At 33.7% G+C, this 16,853-nt stretch overlaps 1 protein-coding gene across 5 annotated transcripts in view; it reads right to left on the reverse strand.

Annotated features, from left to right (window-relative positions):
- Nucleotides 1–1,995: 1,995 nt before the first annotated feature.
- LOC128202690 (protein mono-ADP-ribosyltransferase PARP12-like) overlaps nt 1,996–16,853 on the reverse strand; it is a 32,693-nt gene continuing 17,835 nt past the window's right edge. For all 5 annotated transcript variants that reach the window (XM_052903746.1, XM_052903745.1, XM_052903748.1 and 2 more), the window contains 5 exons: nt 16,228–16,445; nt 13,312–13,426; nt 12,269–12,405; nt 9,297–9,433; nt 1,996–8,243 (listed from right to left, as the gene is read on the reverse strand). In XM_052903746.1, the coding sequence (XP_052759706.1) occupies nt 7,954–8,243; nt 9,297–9,433; nt 12,269–12,405; nt 13,312–13,426; nt 16,228–16,445 (897 nt within the window). In that variant the 3' untranslated portion in view covers nt 1,996–7,953. The remainder of the gene's footprint in view (nt 8,244–9,296; nt 9,434–12,268; nt 12,406–13,311; nt 13,427–16,227; nt 16,446–16,853) is intronic.

Consider the following 16,853-nt stretch of genomic DNA (forward strand, 5'->3'; position numbering starts at 1 on the left):
GAGTCAGATAACTTTGTTATAATATTATTAATTTATGATGGCTCTTTGCCTCAGTTATCTCAAACAATTTTTCAATATTACTTATTTTGATCGTCTTTTGTACTTAAAAGAAGGTCTATAAATAGATATTATTAACGATACGGGTTTTTACATTTAGGAATCCCACTGACATTTAAAACCCGTTGATTGATGGTTAAAGATATTGAACTTTATACAAATATTGGAATAATCGCTCACGCATATGGAATTTCAAGATCAGAAAATCACCAGATGTTATTTTCTGAAAATCTATATTAAGTTCCTAAACATGATATTTTAATTTTTCGATAGACTTGTGACTCACTTTAAAATTTGCTAACATAGGACAATTTAGTTTAAACATGGCAAACCCGGAAGAAATATATGCTCACCTACATAATTCAAATATGTCAATTTATTTTTTAAGTCAACGTTATTCAAAGTGATTTTGAGATCTTCAAAGTATATCTAGGCCATACCAAATCGTTTTTTATGTTTAATGTCAACTCTTAGTTGTAAAACCTGTCTAGTTATCCTGAAAACAACAACGAACTACTGAAAACAAAAACGAAAACTGATCGAGTGTCATACTATATATACAATATATGACAGAGTCTCCTTAGTGCATTTTGGACCATTATCAATTGTTGAATAGATTTCCACAGCAAAATGTGTTCAAATAAAATTTTACATGTTGTATTTAAGTGAATTGATCATGAGAATCACTTACTATGCATTATATTCTGATATCAAATTCCCAGATTACTAGTACAACGTATTTCAAAGCATGTTGTATACACTTGGGTTCTGTTGTTAGAAATGTAGGTAAAGGATTTTAAAATATTCGGCAAGATCGTTGATCATATAAACTGTGTTGTTGTTTTTATCAGAAACCTATCCGTCCGTGGACGCTAAACATAGGAACGATTTGATATGTCTTTATCTTAAGCCGTAGATCGTGATAGAACCGTAAGTTTGACATTTCTTATAGAATCATACAATTGAACACTTGGAAGAAGGACCTTAAGATAAAACAAGAGGGCCAAGATGGCCCTATATCGCTCACCTCAGTAAAACGTTGTGCTATAGACTTGTTGATAATTAAAGGGCAATAACAGGGATTTGGCTTCTCTGATGTATGAAAATATTGTCTCGAGAGTGTTAACAAGGTTTTTCCATATTTGGACTCTGCGACCTTGTTTTTGATGACCCATATTCGAATTTGACCTAGAAATCATCAAAACAACCTTTCTGACAAATTTCCAGGATATTTGGGCTGAAAATGTTACCTCGAGAGTATTAACAAGGTATTTCCATAGTTGGGCTCTGTGACATAGTTTTTGACTCTAGATGACCCATTATCGAACTTGAGCTAGAAATCATCTAAACAACCTTTCTGACAAATTTCCAGGATATTTGGGCTGAAAATTTTATCTCGAGAGTGTTAACAAAGTATTTCCATACATAGACTCTGTGACCTAGTTTTTGACCCCAGATGACCCATATTCGAACTTGAGCTAAAAATCATCAAAACAACCTTTCTAACATATTTCCAGGATATTTGGGCTGAAAATATTACCTCAAGAGTGTTAACAAGGTATTTCCATATTTGTGCGCTGTGACCTAGTTTTTGACCGCAGATGATACATATTCGAACTTGAGCTAGAAATCATTAAAACAACCTTCTTGACAAATTTCCAGGATATTTGGGCTTAAAATGTTACCTCTAGAGTGTTAACAATGTTTTTCCATATTTGGGCGCTGTGACCTAGTTTTTGACCCCAGATGACCCATATTCGATTTCGTCCGAGTAATTACTGGGACAAACATCCTGCCCAAGTTTCGTGACAATTGAGGGAAAAATGTGACCACTAATGACTTAACAAAATAAGTGTGGATGACGATGACGGACAATCATTGATCCTAAAAGCTCACCCTCGGCCTACGGCTAAGATGAGCTAAAAAGTAAAACTATCATCAATGTTTATATTTTATTTTCACTTCCAAAGCATTAACAACAAGTTCAAATTTTAAAAAAAATATAACACTCAATAGCCACTACCGCCTACAATAAAAACAGTATATAAACATTATTTTCAACTCATTAACAAAGAAGAACCTCATAGATTCAAAAACTAGTTTCTATGGCAATTACAATTAAATGCTTAAAAGCTTAAATTTATTTGTTTTACTTAAAAAGCAATTCAATATAAAAAAGTGACCATTTTTATCATCACTGTATAAGCCAAATAGTGTACTGCTATTGAATGTAGCCAAACAATTAAAACCTATAAAGTGAACTACTAGTGACATATGCCAATAAAGTGAACTGCTAGTAGAGTAACTCTAGCCAATTAAATGTACTGCTAGTGACATTAGCAAATAAAGTGTACTGCTAGCGACCTTTGCCAATACAGTATTTTATGTCATGCCACAATTTAGTTATAAATATGATTTTATCATGTTCATAATAATTTGTATCTCTTTGTCTAAGCAGATAAATCATACTCATGTTTTTTTGTTTGCTTTGATTCTAATTGAACGAAATTGTGATAGGCACAACAACACAAGGAATGTATGTGGAGAACAATACAAAAATGCTATGATAAACGATTCTCAAACAATTATACGGGATCATCAAGGATAAAAAACACTAGTTGTGTCACAAATCAACATTAAAATAATCACATTGATATATTTGCTTTACTTTAGCCATAATTGTGGTAAATAATCAACATACATGAAAAAACATCAAACAAACAAAAGGGCCAAGATAGTCCTATATCGCTCATCCGATTGGATAAAGAGTTCTAAGGTTATAGATCGGACAACATACTGAAAGCCGCCCAATCAAAAAGCCACCCGCCTTTAGGCCTCAGATGCCTTTAAGGCAGTTTTAAGAGTATGACCATTCGAAGTGTGAGGATAGTACTACAGTTTTTAATTATGTTCAGCATTTTATATTCATGTTCAGATGACGACTGATATTTGCAGAAAACAATGACCTCAAAATCCTTAGGACTCACCCCCAACCTAAATGTCAAGTTTTAGGACCATGAATGCAGGCATTGTCAGATATCAAGCAGACAACCTGTTCGCATTCAAGGTCACTGTGACCTTTGACCCCTAAATCAATAGTGGTCATCTGCTGGTCAGGCCCAGCCTCTTTGTAATGTTTGATGACCATAGGTCCAGGCATTGTTGAGTTATCTATTGAAGAAGCTTTGTCAACCTTTTCACATTCAAGGTCACTGTGACCTTAACCTGATGACTCCTTAAATCAATAGGGGTTATCTTCTGGCCAGGCCCGACCTCCAAGTCAAGTTTGAGGGTCATATGTCTAGGAATTGTCGAGTTTGCATTCAATGTCACTGTGACATAGACCTTTGACCCATAAAATAAACAAGGGTCATCTACTGGTTAGGCCCAATGTCCATGTCAAGTTTGAGGGCCCTGGGTGCAGGCATGGTCGAGTTATCACTCGGACAACCTTTTAGCATTCAAGGTCAATTTGACATTGACCTTTGACCCCATGATCCCCTAAATCAATAGGGATCACCTACTGGTCAGGCCCAACCTTCATGTCAAGATTGATGACAATAGGTCCAGAAATTGTCGAGTTATCACTCGGGCATGCTTTGGTGTACCGAAGGACCGACCGCCTGATATGTGCAAAGCAATATAACACCTCTTTTGAATTTGACAGAGAGTCACCTTGGGAACAATATGTTAAATTATTCTAAAATCAGGCCAATAGTTTCTTAATAGAATATTTATATAAGTTTCCCATATAGATATATTATAACGACTAGAACTCCGCGAGTGGGATGTGTCGTCTGACGAATTATTTACTGTCGACATCATAGCTGTTAGATTGGCATTTTATTCATTTATAGACAATGATGTTGCCATATAACTTTCAAGTGTAGGTGGCATTTGAACTGAAGGTAACAACGTCAAGCTAGACAAAAATAACAACGAAAATTAACAAAGGGCAATAACTCTAAAAATATGGAAGCAAGAGTTACGGTTCTTGTGCATTGCACTTGCCCTCAATGAGATCTATCTACCTATCAAGTTTCAGGTTGATACCTCTGATAGTTTACGATATATGCCCCTATCAAAATTAAGCTTGAACATAAACAAAGGGCAATAACTCTCAACATATAGATGAAAGCGTTACGGTTCTTGTGCACTGCACTTGCCCTCAATGAGAGCTATCTAGCTATGAAGATTCAAGTTAATACCTCTTATATTCTTCAAGATTTGCCTGCGCAAAAATTTCAGCATGAAAATTAACAAAGTGCAATTACTCTATTACTAACATAGCAAGAGTTACTGTTAATGTGCACTGCACTTGCCCTCCATGAGATCTATCTACATATGAAGTTTCAATTTGATAACTGCTATATTCTACAAGATATGCTCCGGACAAAACTTTAAGCATGGAAATTAACAAAGGGCAATAACTATAAAAATATGGACGTAAGAGTTACTGTAATTGTGCATTGCACTTGCCCTCAATGAGATCTATCTACATATGAAAAGTCAAGTTGATACCACTAATAGTGTACGAGATATGCCCCCTGTCACCTAAAGAACATTCCTGTGAAATTATTTAGAAATCGGGTAAGCAGTTTCTGAGAAGATTTTTAAAGTTTTTTTCTCCTTTCAGTTGCCATGGCAACCAGAGTTCAGCATGAAACCACTTTAATTGAGGAGGAGCACCTAAGAAGCATTCCTGTAAAGTTTGGTTGAAATTGTCTCATAAGCTTATGAGGAGAACTTGTTTGGAGGAAAGAGCTGACAAAAGAGGATGGACAATCACCGTATCATAAAAGCTGAAGGTGAGCATTTTGTGCTCAGGTGAGCTTAAACCCCAATCCGTTTAATGTATTAAAATCTTATAAACATAAATATAAGCTATAAGCTAAAAACCAGGTTTGAGCATAATTGTTCATGATATTGTTATCTTAATTCATCTACCTAAAAATAAAAGTCTATACAATCAACAACAAAATGGCACATGAAAAAGTAAATAAGACACAATGGCAATTGAAATTGAAACACTGAGAAAATATTTAGCTGGCACTTAGGCCGTCAACAGCAAAACATTTGGTTTGAAGGCCCAAAACATGGAATGTTTCAAAATCGAATGTTTTATTTAGTTTTAAGGTTCAACATTTAGCAAACATAATACATATATCCTTCAAAAAATTAGTGGGTGGAATAAGAAGTTGGGCAAGTTTTATGAAAGAATATTTTATCACATTTTAAATTGTGACTGTGTGGTGATTTCTGATATTTAGAAAAAAAAACAAATTTGCATTTTTGAAACCAGGACATGAACTCAATTCACTATTTTAATAAATATAGTTCATTTAGTGGAAATATATCAGTCAAGAAACCACTGCAGCATTTCGACACAAACTATATTTACATTTATATTGTAAGGCTAAAAGCCAAAAGATTTTGATAAAAAATTGTTGGCTCCTCACTATGTTGCAAATGATGAATGTTTTTCTCTTAAAAAAGGTGTTCTTCAAAAATAAACAGAACTTTTGAAGGAGGTTTAATTTTTTGGCCTTTCCCACCCACTTCAGCACTGTGGAATGCACCTTAAAACTAACACATTTCATGATCAATATCTATGCAGTTATGATATGACTACAAAATAAAATAAAACTGCTAAGAGCACTGATTAGTACATAGGCACTTGAAATAATAAATAATAACAAATTCATAAGACAGAGTGAAACATACAGTATGTTATATTAAGCTACGTTTCACAAACACAATAAAAATATCAAAGAGAAGCGCTGAAGATCGAACACCAATACTCATCTGTGATTTTTAGGTAAAAATACATTACTCAACAACTTTCAATGCCACAGTTATTGGCATAGCTGTACATGTGCCTTTATTTTCTCCGGCAACATGCATGTATACCAAGTTTATTTTTTCTCAAAAGGGTGTTTAGTAATGACCAATGGCCAAGTTTTTGCACAACGCTGCAGACCCCAACACCAAGGCAGTGGCAATATCATATTAGGAACATCAAAAACAACAATGACAACAATCACCCAATGTTTTGGTATAAAAATAAAAATAAATCAAACAAATAGTTGAAAAATATGTATGAAGTCAACAAATAGTATTGAACAATATGACAGAAACATTATATACATGAGGTTATTTGCATACCTGGTACTTTGAAATACGACAGAATCAATGATTTAGATGGTGTAATTTACATACCTGGTATTTTGCAATATGACAGAATCAATGATTTACATAGTGTCATGTACTATAGCTTAAAACAAATCATTGATAAACACATTAAAATCATTTAATATCCATTTCCCTTATACTTATACTTAATTCAACTGATTCATTTAATGAACATGCACATGCGGAAACAAGCACCTGCACTATCAGGATTTTTTTTCTCGTCAAAATAGGTTGTGGAATCAAACTTTAGTTGATCACCTCCGAGAAAGTATCTATCTTAATTTTGAGGAGGAGTTAGGTCATTTCTACCCTGTCCTTCCACCATCTGAACATCTGAATGGATGTTTGTATACCTGGCTTTAAAAACAAACTATACCTAAATCCTTTGAATACATTCATTTCATTACTGATATACCTGGCATTTAATAATGCGTCTCTATCAATGATACATTCAGTGCCATTTGTATACCTACTTATAAATATTGCACATTTAGATATTATAAAGGAAATGCTAAGCTACCATAAATAATTGAACAGCAACAAGCATAAATACATCTTACATTTCTCCAAATTATATGCGATCATAACGTCTTTTCGTTTCACAGCCGAGTGACTGCTGATGTTTGATTTGGAATTGACAGCTGGCTAAATTTTCAAAACAGTGGAAAATATCAAAATGTTTTTTCGGTGAAATGTCACTTTTTATTTCACTGATAAATCCTATGAACCACCGGAAAGCAAATTATTAAGATTTCTTTTCAGTGATCATGAGATGAAATACATTACGATCTTACACTGAAACCTACAATTCTTCAATATTACATGCCTGAATAGGCTAGCAAATAACATTTAATAGACTTTAAGTGTTTTTGCAGAAAAACACTCCAAATTGTATGCAAACAATGTCATTTCAGATAATTTATGACATGGCTGAAATTGTGTCTAAACCTTATTCGCTGACAGTTGATTTTGAGTTGATAGCTTAAATTTTCAAAGCAGTGAAGAATATCAAATTGTTAATTCAATTTTTTTTTCGAGTTAATCATATAATCTAATTTATTATATGAATTCTTATTTCACTGATTTAATCTCTATAAATGACCGGAGAGTATGTAATAAATGTAAATATTCTTGGAAGGCACATGACATACATATCACAATATGAGCATTCCTCAATCTATTTTCTGCCAAATGAAACTATAATGTCATATCAATTATTTATTAATAATATCTGTCATGTGTTCCCGTTCCTGATAGAAAAATCCGACCCGAGGGCACCTGCGTTGGCAGGTAACGAGGCTTGCCGATTTACCGGCCACGAAGCGTGACCAAGGGTTGGATTTTTCCATCAGGAACGGAAACACATGATTGATTTTTTTTCTAGCACACCTTGGCTAGAAAATTACATCAATTTCTGCTTGTTGCCACTCAAATGTATTCAAATATAACTCATATATAATATAAAGTTCTACTAAAATCTTAACAAAAAGTCAACAAAACATAGACACACACTCTACAACTGATTGACGAAACAAAAAGTATGAAAAAATAAACAATGAAAAATACAGGGACAAGCCCAGTAGTCGAATATTCAAAAATTAATCCTGTTAAACAACATCGACATTCTAATTTGCGATAAAATATGTTGTAAAAATGAAATTAATACTGAAAATACTTCAGTAAAAAATGATTTTTTTGTTTCACTCAGAAATCATACTTGTATTTTATCAAGTATTCTGGGTACACCTGACCCAGTTCGAAGATAACAAAAATCTTTGGATCTGTAACACTATCTACGCAAGAGTCGTACAAAGGACTCGACAGATCACGGGGGTCTTTCTGTGGGGGTCTAGTGTATGATTTATCTCCCTTTGTGTAATCTCCAACTAGTACCTTAGCAATGAACATCACCATGGTTCCCCTCTGTCTGTCTGTGTAGCAGTCAGAGTACTTGGCAGTGGTTGCGAAGTAGCTGCCTTTTCCATGAGCTGTACCTGCAAATGAATATGCGGGTTATTATCATATAATAATCACTAGTCTTAGTAACAAGAAGAGTGCCTCAGAGTGACAATTATAATTAAGACAATAAAGTCAAAACTTATAAAATGCAAACTGTGAGTTCAGCAAGCCACCAGTCAACTGTACTTTAGATAACATTTTTAAAGGTTTAAAGGGCTAATGATCAAAACCAGTTTCAAGAATGGCAATTCTGGCCAAATTTTAACCAATGTTTCAGCATTGAAATATTGACTGATACTTCTAGTATGACAATTTTGGTAACTACTTCTAGCATAACAGTTTCAACTTATGCTTAAGGCATTATAGTTTTAACCAATGTTTTAAAAATCAGATTTTTAACCAATCTTTCCAGCATGACAGTTTTAACAACTTTTTTCAGCAGAGCAGTTTTAACAATCTTGCAAGCAGGACAATTTAAAGCAATCTTTCAAGTATGATAATGGAACCGATCCTTCATGCATGATAAGCATGTCAAGTTTATACATAACCAATGGTTCAAGCATAACAGTTAATAATGTGAAGTGTTTACCTTCACGCATGACAATAACAACCAGAATTTCAAGCATGACAATTATGAACATTATTTTTATATCAAACTAAATATATTAGCCACTGACTCAAGCTTGATGAGTATGGTTAATAATTCAAGCATGACAATTTCCACCAAATGAATGTTTCAAGCATGGGAATTTTAAGCAATGTTTGAACCATGAAAACTTAAAACAAGTGTCTTAACCATGAGAATTTGAAGCAGTGTTTTAAGAATAACACTTTTGACAAAAGCTTCAAGAAGGGCAACTTCAACTAATGTTTCATTTTTTTTTTGACAATTTTGCACCGATCATCAATGCTTCAAAACTGACAAGATTAGCAATAAGTATTCTAAGAATGTCCATCTTTTTACCATGATGATTTCTGCCTATGTTTTCAACATGGAATTATTGTTAATGATAAAAGTATGCACATTTTTGTAAAAGCATGTCATTTTTTGTTAAAAGCATGAGAACTTTTACAATATGAATTCCTACCTGAAGCAGTTCCACTCAACCTGAAGTCAAACCCTTGTCTGTAGATGGCTTCCATAGTGTCGTTCTTGGTGCCGTGGAAGAGTTGTCTCTCCTCCACATCTACGCCCTTGTTCCGCTTCTTCAGTTTAGCTTTTTTACTGAAACAGTCAAACTTATCAAATCAAGCTTTTCGTAAAGAAGCCAAAATACAATGATATGTACATTCGGAATCAAAAGAAAAGATCTGTGATTTCCATAAATGAAATAACACATGCACACGCTGAAATGAGGACCTGCAAGATCAGTGAGTTTGTTGCTCATATTAAGTTGAGAAATCAAACTTTTTGTTGAACTCTGAGATATAATCTATCAAATTTTGGGGGAGGAGTGGGGTCATACCCCCCAACCCCTACCCTGAATATATCAACGGATGTACACGTTCGCAAATATATAAACAAAAAACAAAGCCTAAATATTTAAGCCTAGAGTTTTTTTGGAAATACGAGCATTTTTTAAGTTAAATCACTGGTAGAGGTAAATGCAGATAGTAAGGCAAGGAGACCACTGAGGTAAATGCAGATAGTGTAACATAGTATAATATGTGAATGTTTTTTATTAATCTTCAATATTATTAAGTAAGGGTTACTTTTAGAGGAATTATGATATTCCATAATTCATCATTTCACCTGATGAATAATCCTGCATGTGTTATCATTAGGGACTTTACGGTATTTAGGTGGTCATTGATAATTGTTTACTGTTAATTGTTATTTCATGATGTCGGTCACCTGACCAGTCATGTGATTAAGATAGAATTGTTGGTTCCCAAACTGGTTTTCATGTTTTTCTCATTAATATTCATTCCATTTTTAGCAACCAATGAGTATATGTTTTCTTGAGTTTTTAACCAATGAATGTCTTGTTTCAAGCTTTTGGTGAGCCTCGGCCAAATAATGTTTCTCAGGAACATTTCTGATTTTGGTTTCTGGCGTGATGGTTCTAATTAATTTAATAAAATTTCATTGGAAGGGAAAACATCAAATTAAAGGTATTTGCTTCTTTTATGTTTTTAATCTACTTGTATTGCAATTGAGATTCAAATAGTTATTTGAGATTTACTATTGCTGGAATTTAACATGGTGTTTTAACAAATAACTTAATATTTATTAACATGCATGTTTCAGCTTTACCATATAAAACATGTAAGAGGATGAGCGTGAAATCTGTCTACCTCCGTATCAGTAACTGAAGTATATACGATAATTATAGTCTACTAGAGATTATACTCTAGGTGTGTGTGTTTTATGTATATAAAGAATTGTAAATTTCTTTGTATTGTGTTCCAATTAATTAGTTATATTAACGGTTTTAATAACCTACATGAATTAATGGAACTTTGTCTTGTGTTCTATTGCTTGCATTTGTGTACATTGTTTTATTCACAATTTAATTATAGTTACGTCCTATGTTTGTTTCAGGGCTTATTAAAAATAGCTCAGTTCAGTATTTGGAAAAATATTATAAAATAAACATATTGGAGACAACTGAAAATAAAGAACTCAAAATATTAATCACGCTTTGTCTTTTTGGATCTAAATATTGGATTCAATATAAAGATACAACAATAGTAAGGCAGGGAGATCACTGAGGTAAATGTAGATAGTAAGGCAGGGAGATCACTGAGGTAAATGTAGATAGTAAGGCAAGGAGATCACTGAGGTAAATGTAGATAGTAAGGCATGGAGATCACTGAGGTAAATGTAGATAGTAAGGCAGGGAGATAACTGAGGTAAATGTAGATAGTAAGGCATGGAGATCACTGAGGTAAGGTAAATGTAGATAGTAAGGCATGGACATCACTGAGGTAAATGTAGATAGTAAGGCATGGAGATCACTGAGGTAAATGTAGATAGTAAGGCATTGAGGTCACTAAGGTAAATGTAGATAGTAAGGCAGGGAGATAACTGAGGTAAATGTAGATAGTAAGGCATGGAGATCACTGAGGTTAATGTAGATAGTAAGGCATGAAGATCACTGAGGTAAATGTAAATATTAAAGCATGGAGATCACGGAGGCAAATGTTTATAGTAAAGCATGAAGATCTCTGAGGTAAATGTAAATATTAAAGCATGGAGATCATGGAGGTAAATGTAGATAGTAAGGCATTGAGGTCACTGAGGTAAATGTAAATATTAAAGCATGGAGATCACTGAGGTAAATGTAGATAGTAAGGCATGGACATCACTGAGGTAAATGTAGATAGTAAGGCATTGAGATCACTGAGGTAAATGTAGATAGCAAGGCATGGAGATCACTGAGGTAAATGTAGATAGTAAAGCATTGAGGTCACTGAGGTAAATGTAAATATCAAAGCATGGAGATCACGGAGGTATATGTAGATAGTAAGGCATGAAGATCACTGAGGTAAATGTAGATAGCAAGGTATGGAGATAACTGAGGTAAATGTAGATAGTAAGGCATTGAGATCACTGAGGTAAATGTAGATAGCAAGGCATGAAGATCACTGAGGTAAATGTAGATAGCAAGGCATGGAAATCACTAAGGTTAGTGTAAATAGCAAGGCATGGAGATCACTGAGGTAAATATAGAAAGTAGGCATGGAGATTATCTAATACATGTAGTGCTACTAAAATAACATAATAATAAGAGTGTCATGATTGAACACACTTTACTAACTGCAGGAATGAGATATTATTTAAAATAAATAAAGCAACCTCAGCTGAATATATGACCCACCCCAATGCAATTGCAATTTTACCTTCATCTTCCTCAGATAGTTGTTAATCATTGCAAACAGGACTTTTTCGTAGAAGGATTCTGGTAACTCAAACCACTAATTTTTTTTGGCCATAGTCTTATGTTTTGCTTTCAAATAGGGCTTTGCACGCATACACAACTCACCCCAGTGATTAATACTCAAGTCATTACAGAAGTTTTGAAGGGCGGACGACCAAGCCATAACTTGTCATTACCTCAGATAGTTATGCCAAAGGTCACCATTTTCCACCCTGGAGATCGACACAATGGTCACCGTACTAGGCATGGTCGCAGAAAACATGTTTTCAATCTTATTGTACTCGGTCTTCATACTTGGTTTCCGCTCATCTAGCTGAAAAAAGAGATATTTAAATATGAGATAACGCAATAGTTTGATATGAATCAACTCACTCAGCAATAACGACACTATCCCACTTGACTTTGTAGACTACATTGCCACATACAATGAACTTCAGCACAACATCTGGTTGTCCTTAGTTCTTAAAGGGACATAACTCAACAATACTGAAGTAACTGACTTATGCATTTTTTAAATTTAAAATGAGTACTAAGTTCGTGGGTATATCTAAAATGTGTTCTGCGTGATGGCCAAAGGCTCAAGTCTATTTAAGAATGTGGACATCAGAGCTAAGTGAAATGATAACAACAAAATTTTACTTTGTTAAACACAGCAACTCAAACCCCTCCTTCTTCATACTCCTGGTACTAAGTTCGTGGGTTTATCTAAAATGTGTTCTGCGTTATGGCCAAAGGCTCAAGTCTATTTAAGAATGAGGATATCAGAGCTAAGAGAATTGATAACAACAAAATTTTACTTTGTTAAACGCAACAACTCAAACCCCTCCTTCTTCATACTCCTGGTATATATATTGAGTAAAACGCAACAGAGCAAATGCTCAAATCAGGCACATCATATTGAAGGCATTAAAAATGCAACAGGTATATTATAATATTTTATCACTTGTCTTATCAACAGTGCCTTGGAGAGAACGTCAATGCTCATCTGTTCATTTTCCAGTCTAAAAAGAGCACAAATAAACTAGAGTTATGGGCCTTGCTGTATATTAGTATACTGTCTCTGGTAAAATGTGTACAAAGTTTTCTAAAAAAATCTTGAACTGTTTTTAAGTTATGGTCAATGTTCAACAATTTGCACACCAACAACAACATGGTCAGCAATAACACCAAGGCTACAACAATGTGTAGATTTGTTTTCTTCGAAAACCTCCAAACTTACAAGAACGAGCCTACAATGGCTCAACAGTTCATCGGTTGGTCTCAGATTCCAGTGTGGCGGAGCGACAGGGACAAACTCTGATGTAGCAGCTCCTGCAGACTTCTGTATTACTTGTCTGGCATGGACAAATGATGTTGTTAACACTATAATATATCATTAATTTAAAGTGGTTGACATGGAGGTATTGTAACTATATTGTGTTATTCTGATGATTGTTTGAAAAAGAAAAACTGATCGAACATAAGCCACTATCAATTATTATTTTTTAACAATTGATTATTGGACATATATCTTAAAGAGTTGTTGTTAAATTTAAAGGGACTGTTCACAAGACTGGACAATTATTTAATAAAATGGTTTACTCTTTGATATCATAATTGTAAAAAAAATACCAAAATGTAAAAAAAAAAAACAAGTCGGAAACCAGGTTCGAACCGGGGTCGCCAAAATTATATTCCAGTATTTTATCCACTGTGCTATGGAGGCTTACTATTATCAGTTTGAAAATTTCAGCTATATAGCTAACTTGGTAATTTCACGTGATAACATCGACCAGCCAATCATGCATAAGGAATGAACTCTACTATGAAGACATACACACTGTACCTAGTAATCTATTTTAGTGGAAAAATACCAAAAAACTGCGAAAAATAAATTAGTTGTCACCTAGCTGGTACTTCAGTTAGTAAGTTTGAATGCATTGTACACATCGATACGTCAGTTTTCGACAATTTTTTTTTTTTTGCTATTTCATCATACAGAGTACAGCCCCTTTAAGGTTTAATTACTGCTTCAGGGACAGTTTCCTTCAAATTGTGATTATTGTAATTAACCAAGGCTTTTGAATGAAATTAACATTACAAGAGAGCTAGAAAATACAAACGAAATGAGAAACCTCAGTTATAATAAATTCATGATTTTGTACAGGCATTCAAATTTTAATTAATCCTTTATTGATAAGTTTTAAATCTTTGATAGAGGTGGTCCAATTACCAAAACTATTCTTATAGCTACAACAGACATGCGTTTCATGCCTTCTAACACACACAAGTATTTACCCTAACATGGGCTCATCATATATGCTCTTATAATGTACTAAAATCCTAACATAAGCACAAAAGAGATAATTTGCTGTAGACATTGGCTCAAATGGTATGACATGATATGGGCTAACTTTGAAAGTTATCAAATGTTTTAATTTAAATTACAGAATTTGTTATGTTACTCAGGTATCTCCATTAACCATAATGGTAAATTTTGATGCCAATTGATATTTATTGTCACTGTGTATATAGAATATATCGGCTAGAAAAACATAAAAATAGTTTGCTTCTGTCCCCTGTGGGAAAAAATGTTTTTTTTCTTTTTAGTAGTTTATGTTACAATGATCGATTATAATAGAAAATTGATTGGTTGGACCTGAAATCGACAACAATCAATTGTATATGATCATAATCAATCATCAAATCAACTGGTGAGTTATTTTTCTTCTTTCCTCTCTTTATTTGCATTCCTTTAGTTTCCGCCGATTTTCTCCTTGGAGTTCATTTATGAGTTTGGAAGTGATCAGTTGTTACCATTAACCCTTAAGCTGCTGATGGCGATTTTAAAGGCTTTGCAAACAGCTTGGAACCAGACCAGACACCGAGTAACTCGGCGCCTGGTCAGGTTCCAAGCTGTTTGCCACTCAGTCAATATATCCCCAAAGTTTTAAGTAAATTGAAAGAAATTTAGAATAAACCAGACGACATTTTTGAGCAGACGACAATTTACCCAGCATGCAAAGGGTTAACAATATATGAAAGCAACAACAGCACTAGATTACTTCAAACATACACATGCCATAAGCATAGTTAAAGGAACTGTGCACCCGGCTCCAATTTCTCGAAACTTCTTAAGTCCCTTATAACAGGATCAAGCTAATCTCACTATTTTTGTTGTTCTATAAAATGTGTTCTATTTACTTCTTAAAGAATTTTCAGAAATTATGTAGGAAAAATCTGTATGATTATCAGAAAAAAACATTTTTCATTTATCAAAATCCATTTTCAGTATGTATTTTGGCTAATTGAAATAAGCGACTTAAGCCTGTTAAGCTTAAGAAGTTTCGAGAAATTGGGGCCAGATGATCAATTTGCAAGAAAAAAAGAAAATTGTTGAAAACTGACATTAACTTGGTATTAATGTGTACAATGCATTGAAACTTACTAACTGAAGTACCACATAGTTTACAATTTATTTAAGTTTAGCAGTTATTTGTATTTTTTTATTAAAAAAGATTACTGGGTATATCTACCTACTAGTAGAATTAATTCCTTATGCGCGATTGGCTAGTCGATGCTATCACGTAATATTACCAAGTTAGGTTTATAGCTTAAATATACCACTTGTTTGGCTTCAGCCTTTGTAGCACAGTGGATACTACACTGGACTGCAATTTTGGCGACACGGGTTGGAACCTGGTTGCCGACACAATTTTTTTTTTTACATTTTGGTACTTTTTTTACAATTATGATATCAAAGTGTAAAACATTCTATTAAATAATTGTCCTGAGATTTGTTGCAGAAAAAAACTTTTTTTGGTGCCAATCTGGTGTACAGTCCCTTTAAGGATAACAAGTTATTGAACAAGACTACAATTAAGTCAATAAGGTATTGTCAGAAGCCGATTGTAATATCAATAATCGGTTACTTGACTGGAACCGATTATCGAAAGTCAAGCTGAAACTGATTCCCAACACTTCTTCTTAGAGAATTTAACCAAAGGGTGATAATCAATTTCAAAATTTAGCTGATTATCCCATTGAATATTGGCAAACTTTGAACATTATTTGTTTCATTTCATTTCAATATATGTCCCAAATAAAATACCAAATGTACATTTATTATATTAGCAAACTAAACAGGTCGACTTACTGTTTCTTGCGCATTTCAAACTCATGTTTTGAAATGAATTTTGGTCGTCTAGTTACTTCTCGCTCCGTTTTATAGTGAAGGTTACACTGCACCATTTTTACAAAGTCTAGTATATACTCATGGCCTTGAGTACTAAACTTAAGCTGACCATCGGGGTTTGAGATGTAAGCTTGTTCTAGGTCCTGGCTTGAGATTGTGGAATGGTATCCATCTGCATCCTAAAAAGTCAAAGAAAATTCTTTAAAGTGACACTGATGTTTAAAATAAAAAAATGCACTTGCCTGTATAACAAATATAAATTTTGAGTGATAAACCTTGAACTAATTACAAAATAACGCCTTTCTGGAAAATATTTATTACTGATAACAAGATTAAACCCCTGTATTTAATAGCTGAAATCGCACAATATTAAATGACTGGTGGGTCCTGAAAGGTTTTTAAGCGATAAACTATCATCTCATAAGGTTGAAATACAGTGTTTTCTGCACCTTTCTTTTAAATTAAACAAGGTTTTCTTCAGAAGAAGAACCATTGTTTAGGATATTAATTGATCCTTTTAAATGATGTCAAAGAAATGTTGTCCTTATGTTATGTTTTTCATGTAATTTATCAATCATGCCAATCAA

This window comes from Mya arenaria, chromosome 9 (genome assembly GCF_026914265.1).
Source record: "Mya arenaria isolate MELC-2E11 chromosome 9, ASM2691426v1".
NCBI lineage: Eukaryota > Metazoa > Mollusca > Bivalvia > Myida > Myidae > Mya > Mya arenaria.